Source organism: Pelobates fuscus, chromosome 5 (assembly GCF_036172605.1).
Source record: "Pelobates fuscus isolate aPelFus1 chromosome 5, aPelFus1.pri, whole genome shotgun sequence".
Lineage (NCBI taxonomy): Eukaryota > Metazoa > Chordata > Amphibia > Anura > Pelobatidae > Pelobates > Pelobates fuscus.
Genome location: NC_086321.1, coordinates 71,885,822 through 71,897,919, shown reverse-complemented (window position 1 = coordinate 71,897,919; position 12,098 = coordinate 71,885,822). Strand labels below are relative to the sequence as shown.

General features: G+C 41.2%; 1 protein-coding gene across 1 annotated transcript in view; it reads right to left on the bottom strand.

Moving 5' to 3' along the window:
* CPLANE1 (ciliogenesis and planar polarity effector complex subunit 1) overlaps positions 1–11,776 on the bottom strand; it is a 79,460-nt gene extending 67,684 nt beyond the window's left edge. The window contains exons 1-8 of the mRNA XM_063453979.1: positions 11,653–11,776; positions 10,230–10,371; positions 8,610–8,729; positions 8,151–8,386; positions 6,829–6,935; positions 5,756–5,912; positions 5,437–5,540; positions 5,168–5,350 (exon numbers count right to left, since the gene is read on the bottom strand). Coding sequence (XP_063310049.1) covers positions 5,168–5,350; positions 5,437–5,540; positions 5,756–5,912; positions 6,829–6,935; positions 8,151–8,386; positions 8,610–8,729; positions 10,230–10,371; positions 11,653–11,733 — 1,130 coding nt within the window. The 5' untranslated portion in view covers positions 11,734–11,776. The remainder of the gene's footprint in view (positions 1–5,167; positions 5,351–5,436; positions 5,541–5,755; positions 5,913–6,828; positions 6,936–8,150; positions 8,387–8,609; positions 8,730–10,229; positions 10,372–11,652) is intronic.
* Between the last annotated feature and the right edge of the window lie 322 nt (positions 11,777–12,098).

The following is a 12,098-nucleotide window of genomic DNA, read 5'->3' as shown; positions in this document are numbered from 1 at the left end:
AAATAGTTTTTGATCAGTTTGACACTCACTGGAGTCCCAGTAAGTGAAACAGAAGTCCTTACTTTTGCATTAGTGAAATCAATTTCTTCAGTCTTTGGACAAAATTCATTGGGCGACTCTCTTCCGCCAATGAATTCTATGGAAAGTAGGACAAAATTGATATCTAGAACACGGACACGGGGCGGAGCCTGACTGCAGGAGCAAGCGGCCGCAATAAACGAGAGCTCCGGGTCACGAACGAAGAAATCTGGGGGATAACACCCGAGAATAGACCCCCAAATACACAACAAGTCCCCCTAACCGCTCCCAACACCATGGGGCGAAAAACGAAGAAAATATACGCGGAAAAACCCACCCCAGGGCTCACCATCGGGGACATGTGGAGACAGGCGAGAGGCCCAGGCGGATCCAACATGGCGGCGCTCCACGGAGGCTGCTCCGACTTTTCCGATGGCCTTTCTGAAGATGAATACCCACCGACCCCTACAACGGGACAACCCCCGCAACAGCATAAACCTAACCCGGACTCAGCTCCGGTAACTACAGCGGTCCTAAAACAATTACTTACCGACCTCCAAACGACCCTGCAAAAAGACATAACAGCGGTACGGGGAGATCTGAAGGGCCTAACGACTCGCATAGGCACCCTTGAAAGAGCCTCCTCGACCCACACCAGAGAGATTGGTGAGCTTCAGCGGGCAGTGAGCGACCTGCAAACACATCAGCGTTACCACGAACACCGCCTCGCAGACTATGAAGACGCCAGGCGGAGAACCAACCTGAAGATTCGAGGGGTTACAGACGCCATACCGGATGCAGAGCTTCCACAGGTAGTTGGACGGCTCCTGGTAGCCATTCTGCCAAACTCACAAGTTAAAGGCATCAGCCCTGACCGCACCTTCAGAGTTCCTAAGCCGCCTAGCGCACCGGCTATGGCTTCCAGGGACTTAATCGTTGTTTTTCACACCCTCCAAGATAAAATGACAGTCCTCCAAGCCCTAAGGGGTAAACCACCTCTCCGATTCGAAGACATGACACTAAGCTTCTATGCGGATCTCTCGAATATGACCCTGGCATGGCGGCGCTCATTCCGACCGCTTACCGCACTGCTCCGAAAACATGGCTTCCAATACCGCTGGCGGCCTTCACACACGCTGGCGGTCCGCCAAGGAATGGAATACCACAAGATACAGGACCCCGCCGACGCGGCACAATTGCTACAGGCTTTGGGCCTCCCTCCGGACTCCCTCACCCAGACGGGCCAGCACAGCACCACCTCGCCCACACACTCCTGGGACCCGGCGAGAACTATCCCATTCGTGCCGCAAGGACTAACACCCGACCCATACGTTGCAGCTACCACATAATCAGGGACTGGCGACCACACAACCGGCCACACAGTGAGAAATATCGTGCAGGGGGTCATTTCGAAACCTGAGGTCCCCAGGCTACCCTAGCCTGGCTGGGAACTTCCGTCAGGTTTCTGTTAAGATGTACCGCTATTAATGTTCATGGATTATTTTGTTTTCCCGAAAGGGTACCTCACTTGTCTTTGCCTCAGACACTGGACTCACGGGGACATTTACGGATTACTTTTTCATGCTATGTTTACTAGCAACTTAGTTTAGCCTGTAATGTAACAATCTAGCACCCCTGATAATGGCGCCAATACCTAGGCTAGAGGGCCTTATGCAACGGATTCTTGTATGCTTGTATGCCACCTGCTCATCTAATGTTTTATGCACTGTTAACAGTGATTGACTTACAGTGCACATGCCAGAAAAGCCCTTTCCCTGAGCAGTCAACCTGCCTAACACCCAGAGGCATGAGCCTAACATAGCACTCAACTGACATACACAAGGTTTATCATGGTTTGCATGTTATTGTTATTTTTCAAATATGTTTCTATAAGTTAGAACTCAATAGGCGGACGTAGCTCACTACTGTTTTCCATGTCATTAACCCATCAAGCACCCACACCACTATCGCACACAAGCAGGTATCTTCCTGCGCAAGCCCCCATCAGCCATAACATCCCCCACTAAGGGACCTTGGAATCCCATTTAAAACAAAACCATCCTCACTCCATTTTTAACCTTTAGAAGAAAATAGGGGGCTTAGTCACCGCCACGCTGCAGACACTGATCTCTCCTATCGATTTAGACAGCTTGCCGTTGAATTTTTCTGTTGATTTAAGACTAGGCGTAGGCAATCACTTTGTAATTTTAATTGTTATAAAGATGATGTTCTTGCTACCACGAGCATAGCCGAAGCACAGATCTAACCTACCTAACTAATCATACCGCTACACGCAAAAGCGACTATTTCCACTTATTATTGTTAATACTTTAAAATGTGCTTGCTTTATTTGTGCTCCTCGCTGTAATTTTAATTGTTATAAAGCTGATGCTCTCGCTACCACGAGCATAGCTGAAGCACAGATCTAGCCTAACTAATCATACCACTACACGCAAAAGCGACTATTTCAACTTATTATTGTTAATACTTTAAAATGTGCTTGCTTTATTTGTGCCCCTCGCTGTAATTTTAATTTTACTTGTTATAAAGATGATGCTCTCGCTACCACGAGCATAGTTGAAGCACAGATCTAGCCTAACTAATCATACCACTACACGCAAAAGCGACTGTTTCAACTTATTACTGTTAATACTTTAAAATGTGCTTGCTTTCTTTGTGCTCCTCGTTTTGAAAGTGGATAAGCTAGAGGAATGCTCTTGGGGCACCTCTTACCTGCCCGTGTTATATGCATGCACAACAAAAAGAAAGAATTTTTTTTTTTTTTTTTTTTTTTTTTTTTATAAATTCTTTATTTTTGATGTGCATGTATAACATTCGCTTGACTGTAATGCCACAACAGCATTCTTAGGTAATATAAACATACGAGAGTTCAAACAGTTGTTAAGCATTTAGAAGGTGCGCACATGTTTTTTTGTTTTTAAACAATAAATGATAAAACAGGTTGAGTACATGCTGGCTGTCTAAGATTAATTACACAGACATTTGGTTACGGTAGCTTATGGATATTAAGTGCATTAATCGTTGTCTCTTTAGCTTCGGCCCTATATATAATCACGCTGAAGCAGGCTATCTAACTAGTCACAACTTACAGTCTATTAGCAGTTAGGTCTCATATCTTAATCAAGATTACTCAGCTTACACAGGTGAGAGATTTGCGTTGCTCTATTCAATAATTGTTATAGGAGATAAGAGAGTACATGAGGAGAGCAGGAAATGAGAGAGAGAGACAAGAGAGACAAAAGTACAAAGGTTGCGGTAGCATTATGATATTAACGGTTAAATTCTGTGGCTAGCATTCAGGTCATCTCGACTAAAGTAAAGCAAAGGGTTAACAAAGTTAACAGTTACAGGAAACTCATACCCTTAGCCATATCACAGTACTGACATTTCTTGCTAAATCGAGTGAGCATTATGTGGGTGATGCCGTCTAGGCTAGGATCACTTGATTGAAGCATAAATTGTACGCTTACAGTGTTGTAGTCTGCAGCCGGTGAAATCTATGCTGCAAATAGTAATGTCAGTATGAGTCTATCTTGCGGTGCCCTGCTGATGTGAGGTAAAGTCCGTTGCAGCTGCAGGGACGTGGTGGCGTGGCACTAGGCCATCCAGCAATGGGGTATTAAGAGTCATCCTATGCCTCTAGCTGGCAGGGGTGAGGCTTCAGCCGGTGTGTCTGTAGGCCTCTGCTCCAGGGCGCCGAGATTCCATCTCCAACTCTGTAAGGCGTGGAGGCCTCCTGTACCGTCGCTTGGTGTGCTGCTCCTGTCCCAGGTAGCCGCATGGTGGTCATCATTTCGGAGGTGTACTGGGGTACGTTGCTGGGGCTTTGGGGGTTGTCCGGCGTTCACCTTGCCGCTTGTGTGTGGGTGGGTGCGTGTGCTCAGGTTAGTGCGGTCCGTCTCTCTCTTATTTGCTTGTCGGTGCTTGCTTGGACGGGCTCCCGCTTGGAATGCCTGCAGTGGGGCGCCAAAATGGCGGCGGCGGGTCAGTGGTCGGATCCACATGGCCACCGCTCGTGCTGCTTGTAGTTTGGACATACCCCTGCTGCACTGCAGCTCATAGAAGGTCGAGCAGAGCCTGTCGAGGGCCTCCATGGAGGAAGGCTGCATGCGGGTGCTCGTGGCTCCCCTTTGTGAACTGTGACGGGCGGCCATCTTAGACGCTCTCCTCCTGACTCGTGCTTCTCCCGTTTATGTGTGCCCTAGGGCTGGTCAGCTTGCCTGGTCTGTCCGTCCAGGAGGACCGGGATATCCCCCACCGGTCCAAAGGGGGGGGGGAATTGGAGACCGCTTTCGTTGCTGAGGGGATCCGGTGTCAGAGAGAGCGGCCGCCTCTCCCCAACTCCGGCTTCTGTAGGCCGCGTTTGCTGTTCCGCCTTTTTAGCTCCTACGGGCTTCAGAAAAGTCTCGTTATATTCAGAGGTGCACCCCCGACTTGGGTAATGCACCCCGCTGGGTCCTTGGGCTGTTTGGCCCTTGATATTGCCGATTTTCCTGCCCGTTGAGCAGGAGCTCGTGTCCCCTGCTTCTGCTTAGTTCGACGGCCAGGCTCCGCCCCAAAAATAAAGAATTTAAAAAAAAAAAATAAAAAAAAAAAAAATAAAAAAAAAAGAACACGGACACGTTCCGATAAGAAGGAAGCTTGATCGCAAGTGCCATGGGGACTAATTGTCAAATCATTTTGAAAACCCGTTTGACTCTGGTCCGGCTGCAGTAGATAGTTTGCTTAGATTGACCTTTGAATATTGAACTTCTATTATATAAATAATAAATTCCAACCATTCCTACGATGCACACAGCTCTAGTGGTGTATATAGCTTTTTTATCCTATGGAACTACAAAATATATTACGGTACATACTTTTTGCTGATCTAATGTTGCCTAAAAGAAAACTGTACCTCGCAATTTATTAAGCAATGCCTGTAAGTAGGAGCACAACCTGTGATTTTGGATTAGTCCCCATTTACTGAACAAAAGAGAAGATATTGCAAACAAGTTACTATTTAAGGCTTGATTGTTACATATTTTTAAATGGGTTTTATTCATATTGCCTTCTACAAATGATTTATAAAGTGGTTGCCATATGAACTGGTGCCATAAACATAAAGCCATATTTAGAAAACACTAACCTGTATGTGATCAATGGGTGAAGTGGGATGAACTCCGCAGGTCCAAACTCAACAGAACAACCGAAAGTTGTTAGAGTGAGCAACTCACCCAAACGCGTCAGTAAGAGAAGAGAACCACGCTTTAACACGCACGCCAGGAACAGGTTATCTGCTGTCCAGGACATATCACCTACCCAATATGAGCTGATAAGAGAAAAACTATTATCCCAATTATTAATTACACATCAACCTCAAGTAAATTTCCATTATACAAGCGTGTTTACACTAACCGCAGAAACCTTGATGGAATGTGCTGTCCTTTGCTGCTACAGCCCCTCAGATGTCCTGGGATAGTGATAAAGTTCATTGTGTTTATAAACAGGATTTGAGTTGCCTACATGAATAAAAACACCATAACATCAGTAGTTTGCAACAGTCTGAAGACCTTGAAAATATCGGCATCCATGAACCTTCAATCAAAAAGCAACTGTACTGTTGTACATGTCTCCCGTTACATGATGTAATATTGTACTTTATGTGTATTTGCGCTCTGGACATGAGACACAGTCACAACACACCTCTTTCCTGTCCATCTTGCAAAATATTTACCAAGGGATCTTTTTGATTCATTGCCAAAGCCAGAACTAAACCATCTGATGAAAAGCTGGCAATAAGGGCTCCTCTCGATTTCACTGGCTCACACGGAGGGACGAGATTGGATAATGAACAGTTCTGCTGTGCCCAGTGGATTCTGTACGGTAGTGAACTAAAAGATTAAGTGATTATATAGACACTTGTAGTGTTAGAATTGATGGTTTACATTCTTTGCCCCAAAAAATACAATGATCAAAGATTTGTGTGTAGCGACAAATAAGAACGGTTGCACACAAGGGCGTGAAATCAACCAAAGAATCAACTACAAATTGTAGTGACTAGACAACAAAACAAGCTGTAGTGAATGGCAACATTTAAGATAAAATCGTTGATTTGGAAAAATTCTCCCAAACATGTTCATAATTTGGCTAAAGCTTCAGCCTGAAATTTACTGATGAGATTTCACATAGAGCTCAATGGAACAGTCCCCACTGACTTACATGCACCAAAAAATGTACAATGTGTAATGATAAGGGGCATTATGACTTGAAAGAAATAATTAGCACTATTCTTGTATATTGCAATGAATGAGCGCTACATTTTAAAACATCAGGGAGTGTTCGCTCATTTATGCATTCTTTTGATAAAATCCATGAATCCTGTTACCTCTCAGGTCAGCTAGAAAACGTGATCAGTAATTTAAAGCACCTTTTTATATAATGTGACAGTAAAGGATATTGCCACCATATGTTTTAGCTACAGTTGGCTTTTGAATTAAAAAATGGCCATAGTAGAAAGCTCTGCATGCAGCCTATTCTGAGACTAATTCACATGCATTGTACAATGGAAACCCTCCATAAAGCTTAGGGTCTAAGCTATATTGTTTATTTTTAAAACCTTCATGGAGGACTCCTAGTTGGTCTCGTACTCACAAGTATGTTAAGCCGGCTTGACTTCTGATCAGATGAGGCATTTTCAGAATTAAATGGCTCTAGGCTAATCTATCAATTTTATATTTGATATATGATTTTGCTAGTATAATCACCATACAACTCTCATATCATAGAATATACTCTGATGAACCTTACCTATTATACTTCAGATCATTCTCAAACCAGCGTAAAGCCAAAAATGTCATCACCAGTTGCACTCCAGAGTAAAATGCAAACGTGCAGAGGCAGCAGTCACCAAGGACCTGCAAGAATCACATTTACAGGACAAGATACAAGAATGGTTAATTATGTTCACTGTGCCAGAACTTTAATCTGAATTAAAAAGGATCTGTGATCACATCACATTCTTTAAAGATATGTTTTGTTCCATAAAACAACTATAGAAAGATATAAGGTCATTCTAAGATAGATGGACTTGTAGTATCAAAAATAGAAATCTGCTTTATTCCATGTGTAAAAAAAATCAACGTTTCGGTCCACGAAGGGACCTTCCTCAGGATTAAGTGAGTCATTTAAAGCAGTAGGTAATTGAAGCGTGAGTGCAAGGATATATGTACTGTGGATATATATATATATATATATATATATATATATATATATCCATCCATATCCATATCCATCCATATAGCCATTATTTTGGGCATATATAAAGCGCCAACTTATTCTGCTGCGCTTAGCATTGTTTAAATTCACCTGTATATATTGTGTAGCCCCTCCCCCAAATAAGCATATAATGATTTTCCCAAGTAATGCTCAGTAAATGAAGCACAAATTATATGTGCGATTTTCGGATTCACAAAAAAAAAGGAAATGGAAATTTAAGGATGAAATGTCAATTCTCAGAATTTGTAATATTTTGCTTTTCTATCCCCAAATATATTTACTGCCATTAACATAACTAGTGGAAGAGAAAAAGCCCAAACAAATCAGGGTTATCCACTAAAATTAGAAATGTTAGGAAATCTAAGTGAATTTCCAATTTAAGGCCCACATAGCTGAACTTAGACTATTCTGGTCTAGAACTTGAAATTCCCTTGAATTCCTGCAAATCCACACTTCATTATTCTCAGTAGTGAATGACGCTGAATATTTATGGTCTCCTCCTCATTTGCAATGTGTGCCCTGCCTGGACTGAACTGGACTGTGATGTCACCTGTTAAATCTTTAACATGTTAAAAGGAAACTAAGCATCACAAGGTTAACACAAGGTATAGGTGATTCTCAAACTTGTATTCAATTGTGTGACTTCCAGAGAAGTGATAATTCCACTTTAGGTAAATGGGTTACAATTTTCTTTTCCTTAAAAAAAGGTTTTTTCCACAAAAAATACTAACCTTTAGAGGATAGAATCCACCCCAACATTTAAATTATTTCTAGTATTTTGGCAAAGTTTTGGATCCATAATGGATCTAATAATAAAATCTTACAATTTATATGGAAAAGAAAAAACAATTTACCTCATTTTTTACAAATGCTATGTGGACTGTGGCTTCTTTGTCAGCCATGCTGGGTAACAGAGTCGACTCTTGTGACTCAATATGGGTCCATCTTCCTGCCACTACATGCCTTTTAGAAGGGAGTAAACACGTTCTTTTCTCAGTAAGTTCCCACAAAAAGACACAACCTGTGTGAGTCGCCAAGATAACTCTGCTGCCATCTTCAGACACACACAGGTACAGCTTCAATGAGTGCACTGAAAGTGAAACAAGAAATCGCAAAACTTGTAACAATCTAATGAGACTGGATTCCTCAGAACTACTTTGAAAAGGCACACTATTCTGCATCAAACACAGTAACTTTGTTTCCCTTTTCCTTGGTGATGCTAACAGATTTGCATTGGGGCCCAAACTGGTTCAGGCTATTCAAACAATTAAAAAAAAATGAAGTAAATTAAGTTCCTAGAATAAATGCCTTACCTTGGGCTTCTGTGAGGATTTGTGAGATTGCATTAGTGGCTGGCACAGTTTGCAAACAGTCAAAATCCTTATTCCACAAGAATAATTCCCCCGATAAATGTAAGCCTGCCAACCAGGCTCCTATATGAGAGAGGGTAGGGAGATTAAAAACCATTTATGTCTTAAGATTGTTAGCCCTGCAAACACGCAAAGAGTTCAGTTCACAAAGGTACAATGTTTGGTTAACTATAGGACAAAAAGATTACTTGCAATATCAAAACAAGCACAAAGTATATGTGGTAGGGCAACATGTCATAGCTAGACCCACTAGTCGATTATATCACAAATATTATAAGATTAACCTAAAATGAAATGTTCTAAAGGCATTTGGGTGATTCCTTCATTCACATTGTGTGTGTAAAGCTCTACATCTTTGACATCTGCTATCTGTGCATCTTTAAATAGGCACCCTTAAGACTAACAACTTCAGCTTAGTAAACACAATTTTAAAATTGTTTTGTCAAACACGTTCGCAATGGTTTAATAAAAACTGAATCTGGCAGGCACCCATAAACCCACCTTCTACAGCCACATTTGGATAATCAATATGAATCTGGACTGCTGTAATAGGCTGAGGATATTTGGCCTAGCAAAAATCGACAGTGGAAAACCCCCCTGGCTGACAAACAGCCAGTCCTGTGATTTCCTGGTTGTTTATCTCAGTGGAGCTAAACTCGAGAGACAGGCAATTGCTCAGAGCACCTGCATTGCAAAGACTTCTGCTTGAGCTCCACTGGGAAGTCTGTGATTGGACAACCACAGAAAGTCTGTGTTTGGAAAGGGGAGCACATAGCTACTAAATTGTTAAAATATATCATTCAGAGTAGGATTTGACAGGTAAACAACCTATTTCTTAGTAGTTAAATATTTCTGTTGCAGGTAAATCTTATAATTGATTCTTGGGAGATTGATGATGGGCAATTTCACAAAGGAACAATAAGTAAAAATAGGATATTATTGGTGTAACATATCAGGATGTAATTGACCATGTTCTATGTCCTGTAGTGGAAAATCATCCTGGAATGTGTTTTCAACAGGATGTGTCTACTGCCAATAGAGCCAGGGCCACAATGGACCTCCCGCGGCAACTGTTTAGCGAGCGGAAAATTTTATGAAATTCCCAGATTATTTGGCCGCCACATTCACCCTGAATTTTCAGCACTGATTACTTCCTGTGGTGATATCTGAAGGGGTGGGTGTACATTAACAAACTGCGTACACTTGAGCAGCTCAAGGACAAGATCCGTGCAGAAATGTGAGCATTAGAGCCTCAAACATTAACTAATGTTATGAACAATGCAATCAAAGAAGCACAACTTTGTGAGGCAGCAAATGGAGCTCATTTAAAAGATGTCATTATGTGTACCTGGTCAAACAAATCTCTATGCAATAAGCATTAATTGTACGTATTATCATTCAGATTGGTTCATTAATAAAAAAAAAAAAAATCCTTAAACCCTACTCTGATTATTGACTCATCCGGTATAAAAAAAATAAAAAAAAATAAAAGCAGAAAATACACGGTGACTTTGTAGCATATCTATTGAATGAATGGCTCTCCAATATAATAAAGTACTCCACCGTTGAGAGATGAAGCAAGGGTCACAACGCTCTTCTTATTAAGCACTGCTTGCAGACGTGAGGTGGTCTTCTTCACACTACCAGAGTGTAGCTTTATCTCATTGAGCTGCTTTTCATCCACAAGGAAAACAGATTCCTTTTCCTAGAGATATGGAAACACGACAGAATAAAAGGTCACATATGGGGAAAATAAAAGGAGATGAAAATTTACAGATCCAGCAATAAAAATATGTACTGGTGGCAAAAACAAGATGCATGTAAAAAAAATAAAAATAAAAATTATAATTATAATACATACATATACATAATAAAACCGACTGGAAAAAATATATTGTATAGCTAAGCCTCGATCTGTTAATTAACAAAGACAAACCTGTCCAGTTAATTTATTTGTAGACCTCCTGCACTCATTGTACAGTGCTAATGTTAAAAATGATAATATCAATAATATATAATATCTTCCATGATAGTCACACTAAGATATTTAATCCCCACATAAAGTATAATAAGTCTTCTGTCTGGAGGCTGAAGACAGGGGAACAGGTCGTAGAAATGTGGGATGAAGAGCAGAGGAAAGCATGAGCCACCCTGACCATGGCTATACCCTTCGCACTGGGTGAGGTATGAGAGATGAGGTGAGAGGTCATTCCAAAAGCCCTATATCCACACATATACATGGAATAGAAATAAAACACCTATATCACTCCACTGCAGTACGGCCAGGACTTGAGGCCGGTTTAAGTTAACACTCCAAATATTGTCCCTGCTCTTCCATATTACACAAGGTCACCTAACTCCATTTAGAAGGGCGGTAGACCAATCACACATTACATGGTTTCCAGTCATGAAGAACTCATACGGTATCATACTTAATATGAGATATGCTACTATGCTACTCCAGTTTATTGAGTTGAATGTTTGAGAATGCAATTTACTATGCCACTTGCTGGAGTGACGGGGGACCTGCGAGTCCTTCCGAATCACTTCTTTATGTATTCTTTCGATGAAAAATCAAATAATATTTTTTTTTAAACTTATATTTCCCTAAAAAGTCTTCTGCCCATTCAGACACTTAAAGGTGTAATCCTTGCTAAAATAACTTTATTTTTCCTCAAAGGGACCAAGGACCAGTCACAAAAAAGAAACTTCACTCTTAAGACTTGTTTACTATTGAAATTCTAAAAAAAAAAAAAAAAAATAGATCTGTCACAAAGAAGAAAGACACATTAAAAACACGGTTTGTGTTTGCATTTTCAACCTTAGAACCAAATACGTGAGTAGTAAAGTCATATATGACGCATGAAAACAGGAGTTATTTGTAGGTATGCTATATGGATGTTTAGTTAAAATATACTAAACAAAGGGGACGTGTGACGCTTCAAATGCAGATACGTTCTGAAAGGTCCTATGTTTTTAGACTCACCTGTCCTAGCCAACAGATCTTTGCGCAAGGTGTTTTCCTTTTTATGTTTGTAGATAGAAGAACTTCAAGAGAGATGTCCATGGTTGATTAAACTTTAGCAAACATTACAAAATTCTGCAAGACATTCTTACTTCTAAAATATAATACATAATGAAATAAGTTAGAGCAAGCAGCATGTAAATTGTAGGCAATATACAATTAATTGAAACAATAGTTTTACCTGTCAATGTAAATCAATTCAAGTTGCGCATAGCTTATAGGAACATTCCAAGCACTGAAACCTCTACAGTTTGCTGTAGTGGTTATGGTGCCAGGATTTGTCTGTCCCTGCAGGTCTTAGCTCAGACAGAGAGACAGGGAACGATGGCCATTGTACCCCAGGTAATAAGTTAAACCGGTCTAAAACGGTTTGACTACACACAGGGAGAGACTTCAGTGCAGACCAG